This window comes from Alosa alosa, chromosome 9 (assembly GCF_017589495.1).
Source record: "Alosa alosa isolate M-15738 ecotype Scorff River chromosome 9, AALO_Geno_1.1, whole genome shotgun sequence".
Classification (NCBI taxonomy): domain Eukaryota; kingdom Metazoa; phylum Chordata; class Actinopteri; order Clupeiformes; family Clupeidae; genus Alosa; species Alosa alosa.
In genome coordinates, this window is record NC_063197.1 from 2,783,595 (window position 1) to 2,801,104 (window position 17,510).

Below are 17,510 nucleotides of genomic sequence, written 5' to 3' on the forward strand. Positions count from 1 at the left end.
CATAACAAACAACGTGATCTCCTGTGGAATCCCTGACTGCGCCTTCAACGTTAGCCTACTATTATTTGTTGACATCAAACCTGAACGAACGGCAGCTGTTCCATAAGTTCACTTGTTTTTTTTTTTTTTTTTTTTTTTTTAATTAGGCAACTTTTTTGCAGTGGCGCTTGAATTCCAGCGCTTGAATTTCAGCAAGGCACCTAATGTAACGATCCTGTGTTCCCTGTCCCTCCTTTGTTTACCTCCTGTGCCATGTGCTCCTGTGTTTACTTCCTGTCACTGTGTTTTAGTTCCTGTCAGCCATGTGCTCCTTTGTTTGTCTTGCCATGTCTCAGTTCCCTGTGTCTCCGCCCTCGATCACCTGTTCCTCATTATTAGTCTGCTAGTTTAATTATGATTTCCAGCCCTGTGTTCTCCTGTCTCTTGTTTCTTGTCCACTTGTGCCTTGTTAGCCTTGTTTAACCACTGTGTATTTAAACCCTCTGTCTCCCTCAGCCCCCTGTCGGTCATTGATGTTGTTTCGTGGTTGGGTGTTTCTTCAACTCCGGGCACTTTTGGCCTTTCAACTTTTAGAAAAATAATTATCTCCAAACACACATTCAAAATCATTGATACACTCATTAATATGTCTTGAAACAAAGTATGATACTGGGCACAATTGCATGACATGGAATATTGTTATTTTTTATCAGTTTTCTAAATCGTAAGGGAAAAATGTCATTTCCACCACACCTCAAATTATGTCCTTTATTTGCAGATTATACAATATAATTCATTATGTTACATTATATACCAGTTACCATGTCTATGACTACCTAATCATACCACATAACAAATCCTAAGACTTTGTGAACTAAATGTATATTGCTTGAAGTTGCTTGGTACAATGAATTATGTTTTTCATAATCAAAAATACTCTTTATTTAAAGTATACATAAATTATTAAAGTCACTCACATGTTTTTCTATTAATAATGAAGTATGGATTATAGTTTCTGAAAATAGTATAAGTCTATGTCACCTGGAATTATGTTTTATTCCCTTAAAACATATGTTGTGATGGTCATTTAAAGTGTGGAAATGACTGTGGGGACTGTGGTGGAAATGACATTTCATCACTGTCTTGCTGACTTTGTGGTGGAAATGACCTCACTTTGTGGTGGAAATGACCTCACTTTGTGGTGGAAATGACTGTGATGGAAATGACATTCTCACAGTTTTCAGCCATATAATCACATTCCATTGCCATACCCAGATACTTTTGGAGATAGGGCACAATGTATCCAGAATACACACAACTATGCTTTTTTTTTCACTTCTTTTGCATATTTTGACAAAGTTACAGCTGTGGTGGAAATGATGTCGAATAAAAATACTCTATTCTCAAGTGATGGTTACTATGATTTTTCTTCAGTTTCTGATCACCATATGTCTCTGATATTTGCCATCAACCTTCCTCTTTAGTAACACTATGTTTTCCCCTGGTAAACAAATAAACATTTTAGGTAAAAAAGTATATATTACTGGAAATAGTTTTGTGTGGTGGAGATGACAGAAAACCTGGGGACACTGATGTTTTCCCTAAAAAATAGTATAAATATATTATTTGCATTAGAAATTTAAATGGTATGTGTTTATTTAACTCTTACTTGCAACAAACATGGTACAAAATCATCTAGGTTTAATTTGTCTTTAGTGTATTTTAACAGTTAAAGGTTACAAGTCTGGGTTGGGGACAAGCTCAAAACAGCCAAATCCACTGATAAAAGCCCCTCTAAGAGCAGTAAATCAGAATATATAGGCATGATTAATTTTTTATAGGATGCTGGTGATCTGGCCTTTGCAAATTGACATGATTGAAACAAAAATAGTTTATTTTTCCACAAAAACAACCACAAGGACACAAAAGTGCCTGTAGTTGGAGAATCACCCGGTTGTAGTGTGCATTTGCATGAAAGATTCCTGGTTTCAAGTTTAAGTGTGCCTCGTTCTCGACTTGCCCTCGGTCCAGCTCTCCATACTGCAACCCTGACACCTAACCCCTCACTGCTCCCCGAGCGCCGCTGTTGTTGCAGGCAGCTCACTGCTGATAAGTGTGTGCTTCACCTCACTGTGTGTTCACTGTGTGCTGAGTGTGTTTCACTAATTCACGGATTGGGATAAATACAGAGACCAAATTTCCCTCACGGGAGTGTATATATACTTATACGTGATGTTCTTTTTAGAAATGGTAGGATGGCTCATTTTGTACAAACAAGCCGAACTAGGCTGTTGTCTGGAGGCAACACTGTACCATATATTGAACCTATTGTTATTATCGTACAATTATGATCTACCAATTATGATCTCTACCTATTTTTCTACCTATCAATGAAAAAAGAAACATTTTTAAATTCCATTGTCTGTCATTTTATTACGTTTCCTGATGTTTTATGCTTTCCTGTGGTACCATGTCAATGTTGGTATTGTTGGTACAGTAAAAGCCATGATATCATAATTCTGTTACTGTGCCGAAACCACTTAATTGAAGTCAAGCATTGTAAATGCACAAATATAAATATGTGTTAATTATTTCCCCCCAGTCCTCTTCAGTCATTTTGGCTGAAAGCATTTGCTCCTTAAGTGTAATTATACTTCTATCTCAGCTGAACAGACAAAGCAGACAAAAGAAAATCTCTAAAGACCGATGTGCATTTGCAGCATATATGTCCACACTTACAGACGGCAAGAAGGTCTTGGTTTGCACCTCATCAGGAGCCTCCTCTTTTCTTTCTATAGACATTTGGTTCTGGAGAAGAAGGAGTTTAGGAAAAGTAATGAAAGCATAGTGAGAGACCTTTTATAACATGACCTTCATAAAAAGTTGCAAATTAAAAACATGTAATTCTAGTTTAAGTCTAAATGCTGTTATTCAAAGATGTAAACTTTCCTTAAGGTCACATGAGAAATGTCAGCTTTTTCTTTTTCAAGACAAAAATCATTGACATTTGTGTCATTGCCAAACTTTCTCTGATTTGTCTCCGTAAAGATGCCTTTCAACAATAATTCTTTGTTTGAGGAAGAGAAAGTGTGTGTGTCAGGGCTTACTAAAGACTTCTCCATTTCCAGGTTCTTTCCAACTTCTTCCAGAGGCGCAACACTACTGGACACCAGTTCCTATAAAGGCAACATACAGTACATGAACAACAGATCAAGACTGTAAGATGCAGCACAGTATCCCATGAAGTAGCAGTTGACTATAAGAGTGACATTGGACATTCAGTACAGGCAGTTGGATCAGGCTACTTGTTTAGGATTCTCTAAAATTTAGACCAGTCACTGCCATGCCATTTGAATGGCTAATCTGGAACTTTGTCCTGCTTACACCTGTTGCACACCTTTTGGGACTTTTATTGTCAGATGGTCATTTAACCATCACAATGATTTCTAAACTGATTCATTAAGTTGAAAATGTTGCATAGGGGGTCTTTAAGTATATTTGTTGGGCAGTGAAGAGAGACAAAAAAGAGGTGTGGTGGGATTAGGAAATGAGCACAAGTCAGATTTGAACCCGGTTCCTGGGCACTTGGACCTGTATGTGGTACAGATGTTGCTGCTTGTGCCATAGCTCCCCCAGTTCAATCATTTCTTGGTAGCTTCACCTTCATTCGGCATGTCTTCATTGTTATTTGCACGTTTTCATGAAAATGGTCCATATACACACATATCATATGTACAGAATTAAAGTCACCTATGGTATAACCTCAATAGTAGAAGGATAATAATAGGCATCCCAAAGAGTTAAAGCATTTCCTTACTTCATTGCACAAAATAAAAGGAGGTGGCGTAGGAAATGCAGGGACAGCCATTTGATTGATGGCATCTTTATTCCTGGAGGAGAAAGAACAACACATAATGGTTTACCAAAAGTTGGCTCGTAGACCTATGTCCCAATGATAAATGGATGGAACAGCAAAGTGCTTCAATATTGTTTTTGTGGCATGTCAATGCAAATTTTTTGTCTGGAAGACTGGGACCTCACAATTTTTTCCAAAACCAACTGAACTCTCCTAATACTTAAAGACAAGATAATTAAAATATATCAAATCAAAGACAGATGTAAATCACTGCCTAGATCGGAACTCAGTGATCATTATGACACGGTTCATATATTCCTATCAAAGCTCAATAGTGTTGACTTCTGACACTACTTCTAAGGATGGAAAACTTTGATGACACTTCGAATGTACTTTGGAGATGTCATTACACCTATAATCACAGGCTGTGTGGGTGGGTGGGGGTGGGGGGTTGTGACTGTGTGTGTGTGGATGTGAGGTTAGCCTGTGTGTGTGTTATTGGTGTTAGCTCACCTTCTGTGTTAATGTATGCTTCTATGTTAATGTAGTTTGTGTAACCACACTATCTTGATTGCCCAAGACACATTTCTCTATGTTAGAGACATTAAAGGCGTAACGTATTGGAGAAATATGGTGGGTGTTAAGAAGTATAAAATAAGGAAAAAGCCTAGTCAGTGTCAAGATTAGCCCTTAGCTGGAGGGAGGGCCACCTGCTCCCCATGTAGAAATAAGGGTCTTGTTTTAAGCTAATGAAAACACTGCATAATAGATCACCTTAAATCCAACACACTGCTGCTTTACTTCAAACAAACATTCTGAAGCATGTATGACCTCTAACAATGCAACATAATTAGGGGCCCGACCAAGGATATCACCATGCTTCTTTCATTGTCCATTTCTTTAGGAATAAATTACTAAATTACTTCCCAGAAACCAGAGACAACTGTCTTTTCAAAAACACTGAGATCAAGCAAAATGCTTGAAGTTACTGACCTGATGAGGAGAATCCTGACCTTCAGTGAAACAGTTTTTATAATTGCTGAAGCACTCTGGTGACTTCTACCATACAGCACCTGGTTGTTGATCTAAAATAAGTGTGGTAAAGTAGTAAGAAAAAGAAGAAAGATTTTAGACTGTTTTTGAAAGACATTGGCCCTCATTAATCAATCCATCAAACCACCACAGATCTGAGCGCAGAAATCGTCTTACTACAGCTGGCTCATATGAGATTCATGAAACTTTCGTATTACACAAATCCCAGCGTAAGAATGAATGGGTTTAGCGGTCATGAAATAATGCAATACTGTACATGTTAAGATGTCAACAAGCAGAGAGATAATGCAGAACAGTATTCTACTCCACATAAGAATATACTCGAACTACGTAGGCTTTAATAGCCAAATCTAGCAGGTAGGAAAGTTTAAGTGGATGACGGGAAAGTAAAAGTTAGACATTAGCCTAAAGCTTGACACATTGGTCATCAGTTGTGATGTGGCAAAACCATTTACTCGCGCGTGGTGGTCGCAACACTAGTTGCAGTCTTCTCCTGAACAGAGGTGTCGCTGCTGTGGAAAGGCTATGGTTACCTATTTTAAAAAACCGACATGGCGCATTCGGACCATAGACAGTCGGACCCCTGGTAATAATTACTTTACTCCACGTCCCCACGTAAAAATAATGTCGTCCGAAAAGGGCAATAGAAAAGCCGGCGAAAGTTAAGGTTGCTTTTGACATAGCGCAAAAGAGCAAAACTGGTGCTCTGAATATCGATTCTGTTGTCTTTGAACAACTCCTATTGACACATTTAACCGCAATTTGGGCTAACACCTGCTTTTACAAGGCACAATTATTTCACCGCAAAAAACAGATGTGCGCTTTCATAGGCAGTATTTGTACATACAGGGGAATACCTAATTATGTGTATTTTACATGAAATTCTCACTTTCCCCAGACCCTCCTATGAATGCATATGCATAATAGCCTGACGAGCCAGACCCACATCAAGATGTACAGTAGGGTCTGGGGACTCATCATTCGCAGTGCTCAGTCCGAGGGGCGGGATAAACGGTTGTCTTTCAAATTCCCTCTGCACGCAATAGGATAGCACTACAACTCATGAGTCCCATGCGTTTTCCCACCAGCGGAGCTAGTTGGCTAGTTGTTCAAACTTTTGCCAACATAAAAATTACCTACCCAAGCTGGTAACACTCCATAATAAGGTGCCATAATAAATAGCAAACTAGTAATTACCTAACCCTTTGTTAATATTTGTTAATTGTTACTAACATATCTATTTTGCACAACTTAATCGTTTTTTAATCATTAATTAAATAGTTGTTTGCATAAAATCTGTTTGTTAATGTTTTAGCAAATCTATTAACTAATATTGTAGCTTTAATATATTAGTAATATATAACTAGTTAGACGGTGAAGGGACTGAGACCAAAACTGGCTTATCACATTTATTCCTTTAGGAAAAGTTAAAACAAGTAGTTGAATGGGCTATATTACATGCATCATTCCTATTAGGGGTTTGCACTCGTGGTCATAATGAAAACATTAATAAACGTTCTCTAAGTTGCTAGAATTGCACCCAAATCTTAACAATACATGTAAAGTAACAGAGCTTTATACAGCCAACCTACGCAATGCAAAGCATACCGCTTCTGATCGGCTATGGCAACAATACAAGGACAAAACGCAGCAGAGCTGCAGTATAGCGTTTCTCCAAAGGGGGCTCCAAAACACCAATCTCAATAAAGCTGCTTACAGTTTTTTCTGATCGCTTAAGCACATTTTTTGTAACTATGGCTTTTTTTGCAAAACTCTACACACAAATGGCAAAACCTCTCACCCAATCAGCAAAACATTGTAGTTCTCTTGCAAAAGCTAACACACCTTGCTTAACTCTTCACACCTTCGTAAAAATGGTGTTTTCGTATCTAATAGTAAACACAAGCCATCACAATAGTAAGCACACAATGTGCCAACAACACACTGATGGTATGAATAAAAAACACATCTGGCTTTTGCTTTCTCTGTGCACAAGGTAGACTATGTCAGTTTGAGGTCATACTTTTGTCATAGTTCTGTAAACATACAGGGATCCCAACTTCAAGTACTAGTGTTTATTTACACACATCAAAACAAACACAAGTGTGTTTTTCCAAGTCAAAACACAAAATAGCATTTCACTGAGACAAAACAAATCAGTCTACATCAGATTCGTCTCTCTCAAAATTCTGTCTACATCACATGCAATGTCCTAGTCCAAGGCACCGGGAAAAATATATTCTGGAATGATGTATCCAGGCCTGACATGACCATATCCCCACATGTAGACTGTTTCTTTTGTCTGTTTTTTTCTCTTCTCACTCTTCCTGCTCACTCCATCGTACCCATTGTACATTACCTGTGGCTTATTTATAGTGCTTAGGCTGATTGCAAAGTGAACTAATTATCTAAAACAGTTTTCACATGAGTGTGCCAGAGAGTTGGCAAAATAGTGTAAATAATAGCCATTGTGCCTACAGTTGTGCAAAGTGTATGTTACAAAATTGCAAACTGAGTGCAAAGCAGTGTTTGTGCTTTTAGTTTTGCGAACTCAGTGAGTGGTTTTGCCATTTGTGTGTAGAGTTTTGCAAAAAAAGCCATAGTTACAAAAAATGTGTTTAAGCATTCAGAAAAAACTGTAATTACGGCGAAAATCACATACAAACACTAAACTACATTTCTAGCTCTGTTACACCCCCCTCCCCTGAATTTCACCAAATTCAAGCAGCAACCAAATAGTACTTCCAAAGGCAAAGAGTACACTACTTTCAAACACTAGACAGAGAGTCACCAATTACAGGTCAGCCAACCACAGAGGTATCCAATAAGGATGAAGTGGAAGAAGAGGAGCGCAAACTCTCACACAACCAACCACTGGCAGTAGGGCCTTATACACCCCACAAGACCATAAAGCCATAAACCATAAATTATCCACAAAGCTAATCAGAAAAGCTAGATAAATAATAATATGTCATTAACTTTTATATTAGCATATAGTTTGTAAATAAACATTTAACATTTAAATGATGTAAGAAATAACTGTTAATTAGTGCCAAAAATATATTTAGTTAACTATTAACATATATTAATACAATATTAGTTCATAGATTTGTTAAAACATTAACATACAGATTTTATGCAAACAACTAATATTTAATTAATGATGAAAAAACTATTAACTTGTGCCAAATAGATATTTTAGTAACAATTAACAAATATTAACAAAGGGTTAGGTAATTACTAGTTTGCTATTTATTATGGCACCTTATTTTGGAGTGTTACCCACGCTGAACCGTCGCAACTCTGCCATCATGTTAAGCCTGCCTATCGTCTACCGGTTCTATACACAATGTGATTGGCCTGATCGAAGTTGAATTTTTCCAGCTCACAAGCCAACAGAGAGTTGCTAGACTACCCTGGCAGCAAATTACATTTGCTGCCGCTAGGGTGCATCTAGATTTCTAGGCTATATGCATGAGACAGAAAAGCGAAAATTGCCATTCTCAGCTACTGTGACAGGCAGTCTGCGGTTTTACCTAAGTGCAGCCTGTTAGTACATACGCCATGTCTGTACATCTACCCCTCAGTCTCTCTGGGATGCTCTTTTTTTAAGTTCACCTAATTAGTTGTGAAATGTTCCTCCTTTTGTCTTTATCACAACTTTTCCACAAACTTTTCTGGAAGTAAGAAATGCAGTGAAAAGTCTGGTGTCAGCCTATTTGTGCAAAGTGGGGGGGGGGTTTAGTAGATAAAGTGGCAAGGGCTGCATAAGAAAAGTGGGGGAGGATTGGAAGTGGGGGGATTTTTACCAACAAGGAGCAATTTGTTACACTCGTTATACTTCCTGACACTGAGGCCGTCGCCCCGCCGGCCCACAGTTGCAAGGGTGGTTTTTCCGCTCACAGGCGCTAGGGGGAAGCAAGACGCCACCATTCAACCCGAAAAAAGTCATATAACCATTTCAATGACTCTGGAGCTGGTAAATGAAGGTAAATGAAGCTAAAAAACTTGCATATTAAGCTAAAAAACCTGCATAGTGTGCCTTTAATTCGCCAAACTCGTTGTGAAGTTTAAATGAACTGTCACGTTGCATCCAAGCCTTAAAATACAGACATTCAGAACATAGCAACTATTAGCATATGATGGAGGTGGCTTTTAGCTATTGGATGGCAGTAGGCTAAGTAAAAAAGTGATGTTTTTAAGATAAGGTTAATCAGAATCCTGGGATACGCCTACTGGACAATGGGAGAGCTGGAACTAACGACTGGCCTTTGGCCATAGCAACCATCCATTTAGAACTAGTAACGGCAATTTGTCCTGCAAGTTGAGAAATTAGTACATTCGTCCTAATCGTCTCTGTGTCGGAAAAAAGTAGTCCTACAAACATGTGATGGGCCACTAGGTCCTCTACTCGTTTTGTCTGCTTGTCTTCAGGTGCTTCAAGAGCTAACGAGCTGATGAGCTGCACCTGAGGGCAGGTGTCCAGGTGTCCCTTCAGGAGGGCCATTCTTACTGTGGGTTTTGGACATGCAACACTGCACTCAGACACATTGCAAACACACAACATCCATGCATTACCATGATGACTGACTTTGACCCACCTCACACTGTTTGTTTGTTATTTGGTTAATAAATCCATATTTTAGTTAAAGTGTAAATTGACCCATAGCCAAAGAATGAGCCAATTTGGGACAACGTAGGCCAAGTTATGGACAGGCAGCTTAAAGCAGACCCAATGGGGCATCAAAACGGAAACTGAAAGTAACTCCCCACTGCCCCATGGGTCTGCTTTAAGCTGCCTGTCCATAACTTGCCCCATGGGTCTGCTTTAAGCTGCCTGTCCATAACTTGCCCCATGGGTCTGCTTTAAGCTGCCTGTCCATAACTTGGCCCATGGGTCTGCTTTAAGCTGCTAGTCCATAACTTGGCCCATGTTGTCCCAAATTGTCTCATTCTTTTTCCTATGGGCTGCATGTGATGAGCTTGAACATTTAAAAAAAAGCAATGTACTTGCTTATAGGGCAATTCCACGAAATTGCCTTTTTGTCACGTCCATAACACCAGTGAAATGCCTTGGCATTTGTATGATGTGAATGATAACATTAATTTTTTGTGCATTTTTTCCTCATGTACATTCTTCAGCCAAAAATAGCAAATGCTCAAATTTCATGTAATCATTCACATCATACCATACTATCACATTTTATTACGTTATGGATGTTCCATGGTAATTTTCCATGGAATTGCCCTATAAACAACAAAGCTCAAAAAGTAGTAAATATTTGCATAGTGTTACTTTAAATTTAAATTACAGTATGTGACAGAAGGACAGACCAAAAAAGTACTTTAACTCTGCACCAACACTACCCTCTGTACTGGATTCACTCACCAGCATCCCTCACTCGTCTCCTTCCATCTACGTGCATCTTAGTGCACATACTAAACTCTGTCTGAGCTCTTAGTGCATATACTAAACTCTGTCTGAACTCTTAGTGCACATACTAAACTCTGTCTGAACTCTTAGTGCATATACTAAACTCTGTCTGAGCTCTTAGTGCACATACTGAACTCTGTCTGAACTCTTATTGCACATACTAAACTCTGTCTGAGCTCTTAGTGTTCCTTTAAGTATATACAATCACAGAGCATATACAAACATTAAAAAACACTTCCATGCAGGTGTCCCCAAGAGCCAGCCTTTGATCAACATATAAATGGTGTGTGTGCTTACCTCCAGCAGCTCATCTCCCACATGGATGCGGCCATCTCTGTATGCTGGGCCACCTGCAGTGATCCCAACCACAAAGATACTAATCTGGTTCCTGTCGCGATTCCCAGCCAGGCTCAGTCCCAAGCCCTGTTGGTCCTTCTCCAGGTCCACTAGCACTAAATCCCCTGGCAGATCCCCATACCTCTGCCTGATTCCCTCTATGAACATACAATCAATAACCACATGATACAATATAATTGCAGAATAAGTACCTCAGCCATGCAAACATTACCATTGGCCATGACCATACAATATACATTTCTATGCAAATCCATTTGCAAATAATTCACTTGTTCAAAATCACAATCACATGCACAAGTGGGATTCTCACTGGCAAGCTTCTAATTGTCAGTCTAACCCTTTAGATCACTGAACTTGCTCTGATCACACAACACAGCAGGGCACATCCAAGCCAGATTGAAGTTTGTCTGTTGACCATTTGAAACACAGATATTAGTTTACACCAGAGCTGTTTAGACATATGGATGTGGCTTTTTGGCAAAGGAATGGAGAGTCTTTAACCCTAAAACACATTTCCCACTGTTGCTTCAGGCACAGGGAACCTTGTTTGGGTGTATGGGCTAAGAGGTTTTGAAGGATAATGTAAATAAATCTGCTGTCAAATTGCCATTGGGTCTTCCAGCAAGACAAGGTCCTGAATCACACATCGAAGTTGGTCCAAAACTTTTTGAAGGACACCAAATCAAGGTCCAAAAATAACCCTCTCAAAACCCAGATTTCAGTCCTATTGAGAGTCTATGGTAGGAGATCAAGGTTAAAGTCTATGCTCGGTGGAACAATTTGCCATGTAAGAATGGGATAGGATCCCTTAAGAAACATGTACTTAGCTAGGATAGAGGTTGCTCTAAGTTGTGAGTCAGAAAGGCTACACTATAATACAATTGGTTTAAAATTGAATATGATGCAATAAAATACCAGTAAAAATATATTTATATTAAATACAATATGTGTCTACACATTAATTATGTTGCACTGAAGACCCAGAGGCATGCCATTTTAACTCTGGCATGCCATGGTGCTCTGAAAGGTACACATTTAAAGCATTATATTGCAACTTATAGCTGCACAATAATTATCAGGACACTTTATCACCACGTGGTGGACAGTCTAGATTAGAGCATGCATGAAAATACACAATTGACTGTCCTGTCACAATAAATGTTTTTTTGTTTTTGTGCATCCACAAAATATATATTTACAGTTAATCATGAAGCAGCAGTTGCAGGTGAAGCTGGAAAGAAATTACACCAAAAAGAGAAGAGCACTCAGCAATCCTGGAGGACAAGAAGGACAAACCCAATCTGAGAGCATAAGAATAAGTGAAAACTGTGGTCAGATTTGTTTGAGTATAGTATTGAGGGTTTAGAACACAGTTTGATCCCAACCTGTTGTTGAGAACGAAGATCTATTAGGCTATACATTTTCAAGGAGAAACTAAACACATTGTAGGTGTATCACCCTAATTCAGTGTCCTAAATAGGGGTCAGTGTGTGTAGGTCATAACAGACTCACAGCTGAAGACATCAGACTAAGTGACCGCTTTAACAGAGGTGGGTGAAACTGTTATCTAGCTGCCAAGAGGTAAAGATTAAGAAATTGGAAGCAAATGCAGTGTGTGTGCGTTTGACCCCTAAATGTCTGAATGTACAGCCATACACAGCTGTAACGAGATTTTAGAGCCTGCAGTGCAGCCTCCATCTTCCCTCAGTGTCCTCTCTAGGGTCACTGCAATAGAATCTTATATATAACCCGAGCTATCACCATACACTAAGCCTTAAGCATTGACCATACAACATGAACATGTGCTAGCATATGCCCACAGGCACACAAAACATGCATGTGAACACACACACACACACACATTCACAAAGGACACATCATTTAATCCAAGACAATTTCATGTACTCAAGACAGGCTAATACCACTTACATTTCAACCATATTCACAGCAACATGCTTGCAAAAAGAAAGGAGCAGAGCAGGCTAAATAAATCAAATTATCTACCAACCTGGCAACATCGTCCATGCTTCAGTCCATAGGCTTTCCTGTGCTTACGTTGTTCATTTGTCTGACAGTGTTTGATGTATTGTGTGTGCTTGAGCAAGCACATTGACCAGAGAAGAGAGGTGCTTCGACGGGGATGCATGCACTGGAGAACTGAAGGTTTGCACCTACATGCTTCCTCATTTCTCTCGCTCCATCATCGCCTCCCTCTCAGTCGCTCTCTCACTCCCTCCTGCTCACCCACCCTTCCCCTGTATGCATCCCTGTCTGTACCTTCCTCCCTCTTGTGGTCTCCCTCTCAACCACAGGCACATGTACACTACATTCAAGATAAGAAAATGCTGTGCAAGTGTGTGTGTGTGCACATATACTTATTTGATGTATAAGTTGTTTGAGGATCCTACTGCATAACCTGTTTTAAGAGCATAGGGTTGACCTTACATATTTAAAAGCTCAGAGACATTTCTCATGTCATAATGTGTAAAAAAATAATAAAAAGATATTGTATAATTACATTACATGACATTACATTACATTAGGCTGACGCATTTTTAGCCAAAGCGACTTACAACATGGTAAACAGTTTCAGTTTTAGAGCAATTCTAAGCAATTTTAGGACAATTTAAAAAGCATTAGAGTACAGTAAGAATAAGTGCATCAGTGAGTGCTGTTTTTTAACAGTTACTTGTCAGTTTAAGACGGCTGGTGAGTGCTAGGATCAGCAAGACTTGTTGTAAGTGTTGGTATGAGAGGAGATGTTCTCTAAAGAGCTGGGTCTTCAGGAGTTTTTTGAAAATGGAGAGGGATGTCTCTGCCCTTGTAGGAACTGGCAGTGTGTTCCACCAACGAGGAACAACAGATGAGAAAAGTTTGGATTGGCCTGAGCGTACCGGTGGTAGAGCTAGACGTCGTTCGTCTGAGGAGCGGAGGGGTCTGGAGGTGGCGTATGTCTGTATGAGGGCATTAAAAAATCCAACCTTGAAGAGAAACACATTTACTTGTCGGGGTTCGAACCGGCAACCCTCCGGTTACAAGTCCGAAGCACCACCGAGAAACCACAAATGATCTCTTAGGAATGAGATAACAGACACTCATCAGAGGACCTAACTAGTTGAGAAGGGGACTAGAGCTGAATCATAGTGCTTCAATAGGATACTGATGATCTAGTGGCTATCCTATAGCCAAGAATGAGTGATTTCAATTTAATGCTGGCAGCTACAGCTATAGTCAACTCTTTTTCAAAGATTCAGGGTTCATGGAACTGAAACAAATATATGATTGTTTTACAGAGTAGCCATTTAATCTATTATCTGTTGCGTTATTACAACATGGTTGGTAATTTTTCAAAAGATCACAATTTCAAAACCTGATCAGAAGGGCCATAGGGTAGGAAAGGGGGGTTCACCTGCACCCGAAAGGTATATTTTTAGAGGGGATGCATCCCCTCTATTGAAATCCGGAGACTTCTTCTTCTTATTATTTTTCTTTTTACCTTTTTGTGCGCGCTATTCAGCCCAAACCGCTTAACGTACAAATTTGGTTCAAACACCGTTCCGTAGATCTTCCAAGGCTTTACCGTCCTATCCATTTTTCATTTTTGAGAAGTGAATTTGTGAATGGGGGCTGTAATGTCATAATAGAGCCAGCTGCGCTCGTTAAGTAGTTCTCAGAGCAGTTCCCAGGCTAATCAGAACACTGGCACAGGAGTCACCTGTGAGAAATCCAACTGTCTCAGCTTCTAAGCATACAATCTAGCTCTACCTGAACTACACATCCTGTTAAAGTGTTTCCTGTGTGTCAAAATAAAAGTCCCAGCCATATCTCATGCATTCAGCATTATATCTCCAGAATAGCTTGACGTACATGCTTCAAATTTGGTACAGGTGTTTTTATGGACTCAAAGGTGAAGTGAGTTGATGTTGGAGGTTGAAGGTCAAATGTCAAGGTCAAAAACACCTTGAGTGTGATATCTCAAGAATGCCATGTCACACAAGATTCAAATTTGGTTACTCCAAAAGCACATTTGCAAGTATCACACCAACCAGCTAGCAGCAAGCTCAACAGCCCCACCAACACCCTAACCAGCAGATTGCATCCCCTCGTGTAATTCCTCGGAATTGCATTTCTAGTTTTAACCTGTTTTTTTGTAATCCTTAAAGGTGTCTAGAAAAGGAATTTTGATGTTCCCCATGCAAATTATTGTCCCATACTGTTGGTGATTTTTTTGTATCATCTTTTGTGTCCGTGCTTGATTTTCAACTGTGAAAAATGAAAACTTTAAATCTACATAGAATCTGAACAATACATCCTACAGACACAATCCACCCCATTTTCTCTTCGTCTTTGCATGAGGAATTTACAGGTGCTCCTGTCAGCGGTGTTACGTGATGCTACAACAGCTACACGAGGGGCATGGTCACCAGGGGGTGGAGAGGACCAGTGAGCTAGTTTGGACTCGCTGTTACTGGCCGCGTATGTATCAGGACATTAAGGAGTGGTGTCAGCGGTGTGAGTGCTGCACCATTTCCAAGTCCACTCATCCAGTAGAGAAGGCTCCTATGGGCACCTTCTAGCAGCCAGACCGAATCAGGTCTTGGCTATTGATTTCACCTTCCTAGAGAGAGCCCGACATGGTAGGGAACAGGTCTTGGTGATGACTGATGTATTTTCTAAATTTACCCAGGCTGTACCAACCCGTGATCAGAGGGCCTCCACGGTAGCAGATATACTGGTACAAGAATAGTTTTTCTGATTTGGTATTCCAGTTCGGATACACTCCGACCAGGGGAGAAATTTTAAAAGTGCTCTGGTCAGCTTTGGCATTTGTACGGTGTACATAAGAACCATACCACACTGTGTCATCCCCAAGGTAACGCCCAGTGTGAGCGATTTAATCAGACTCTGCACGGCCTCTTATGCACCCTTCCTGCATCGAAAAGTGTTCCCAAGCAGACCACGGGGGCCATCAGTGAGTGGATGTTAGAGCATCGAGAACGCCTACCGATAGCCTTTGATGGGGCGCACGAGCGTATCGAGACAGCTGCATGTCTCCGGAAGGAGCGGCATAATAAGAACATCTCAGATCGCCCCCTTGCTGAAGGGCAACTGGTGTACATGCGAAATAAGAGCATTTGAGGAAGGAATAAAATCCAGGACGCTTGGAGTTCTACCGAGTATGTGGTATTGAAGGCTCCCCGACCTGGAGGATGTGTGTATTCTGTTGTTCCGTGCGACCAACAGACAGAAATTAGACACTGCACTGTGCTCTGTTGAAACCGGCACAGCCCGGAGGTTTACCTCAAGTTGATCCCATCCCACCAAAGCCCCTTGTACTACAGCCGAACTTCCCGCACCTTCTCGTGATTGTTAGTTATCACTTTGGCTCTATATAATCATTGCACCTGTGTTAAATTGGAGTTGGCTGCCGTGTTGCATCGGGGTGTCTAGTACTGTATCTCAGGCGTCGCTTGGTGTGTCTCGCTCACTTGTAAATCACAAGTCACGGAAGTAGGAGTGGGTTTGCGTGGCTATTGTGCAGCACCTCCGGAGAGTAATGCTCAGCTTGCTGACAACACTGTAGGTGGAAATTGCAACGTTTATAAGAGGCCTTACTCGGAAGCCACTGCTGTTTTGCCAGTGCCTATATTTTGTGTTCATTGATCCTGTTCGTCTGCTTTGTCTCGTCTGCAGTGTGTGTTGTTTCTTGGAGTAGATACCTGTAAACAAGCTCTGAATCTAATTTTTGTGCCTCTAAAGCATACATACAGAATTACAGAAAAAAAATCCCTCAAAACCCCTTAAATGTAACTTTACACTTTCTTTGTCATTTTGGGAATTGGGATCTATCTGTACACACTTGGTTCAGTACCCTTGTGGTCATGACTGCAGGACTGCAGTTTGAATTCACATCATGAGGCTGTGATTGGTTAACCGTAGATCAAAAGCAGAAATCCTATGCAATGGCACTGACACTGTTTATTTCGCTCATGATTTGTCTTGAAAAACATCATACGGACGGATGTTAACAAGGTAAAAAACTGGATTTAGCTGGATAGCTAGAGACACCTCCTCCCCTCAAACATTGCTGCAATTTGTCCTGAAAAATGTTTGTCTTGAAATAAATATTTCACACACTGCCCTGAGGCCTGACTGCATTAAAGTTAGATGGGCTTTTCAGCATAATATTTAGATGTTATTTTTGAGGTTAAAGAGTGTCCTTTTATGTGCCTAAAGAGTGAAGTTTCCAATCCACCAGCCTATATTGGTGCTCCTCCTGGACATGATGATTTTTGCTTCAAACACTTTTAAAGGAAAAGCTTCCCTACTTGGACCCCCGATATCCCCAGAAAGGATATAAAGAGCAGTAATGACAGGCAATACCCTCTTACAGGTACACAAACACTAAAGTATTATCCAAGCCCTTTCTGAAGTGAAAATGTGTGCTTTTTACAGATTTCAGAATGCATGCAATCCCTGACCCCCCCAAAATATGTAGACAGTGCCTTGAAGAATAGTGTTATACAAGGCTAGTTGTAGTGTGGTTCTGGCAGGCAGAGTAATGTCTGTGTATTTGGGAAGAGGAAGTGGGACAGGTGCAGCAGGGCTATAATAAACACAGCCCATGGCTCAGGGATATCTTTTCAGTGCTGGGACATGTGGCCTTGACCTGACTGTTTTAGAGGTGCCCTACATCAACACAGAGCCTCTAGAGTCCAATAGAGTTTGTTGAATTTGTTTGTGTGTCTATGTGGATATTTTGTGATGACATGGATAAATGGCATAATACTTTGATGATCAAACAATGTAAAAGCTAGTAGTAATTTTGAC

At 40.2% G+C, this 17,510-nt stretch overlaps 1 protein-coding gene across 3 annotated transcripts in view; it reads right to left on the reverse strand.

Moving 5' to 3' along the window:
- The window catches only part of LOC125300944 (multiple PDZ domain protein-like), a 68,687-nt gene extending 55,763 nt beyond the window's left edge, over window positions 1-12,924 (reverse strand). For all 3 annotated transcript variants that reach the window (XM_048253138.1, XM_048253137.1, XM_048253136.1), the window contains exons 1-6: window positions 12,688-12,924; window positions 10,620-10,816; window positions 4,829-4,920; window positions 3,797-3,869; window positions 3,087-3,155; window positions 2,719-2,787 (exon numbers count right to left, since the gene is read on the reverse strand). In XM_048253138.1, the coding sequence (XP_048109095.1) occupies window positions 2,719-2,787; window positions 3,087-3,155; window positions 3,797-3,869; window positions 4,829-4,920; window positions 10,620-10,816; window positions 12,688-12,697 (510 nt within the window). In that variant the 5' untranslated portion in view covers window positions 12,698-12,924. The remainder of the gene's footprint in view (window positions 1-2,718; window positions 2,788-3,086; window positions 3,156-3,796; window positions 3,870-4,828; window positions 4,921-10,619; window positions 10,817-12,687) is intronic.
- Between the last annotated feature and the right edge of the window lie 4,586 nt (window positions 12,925-17,510).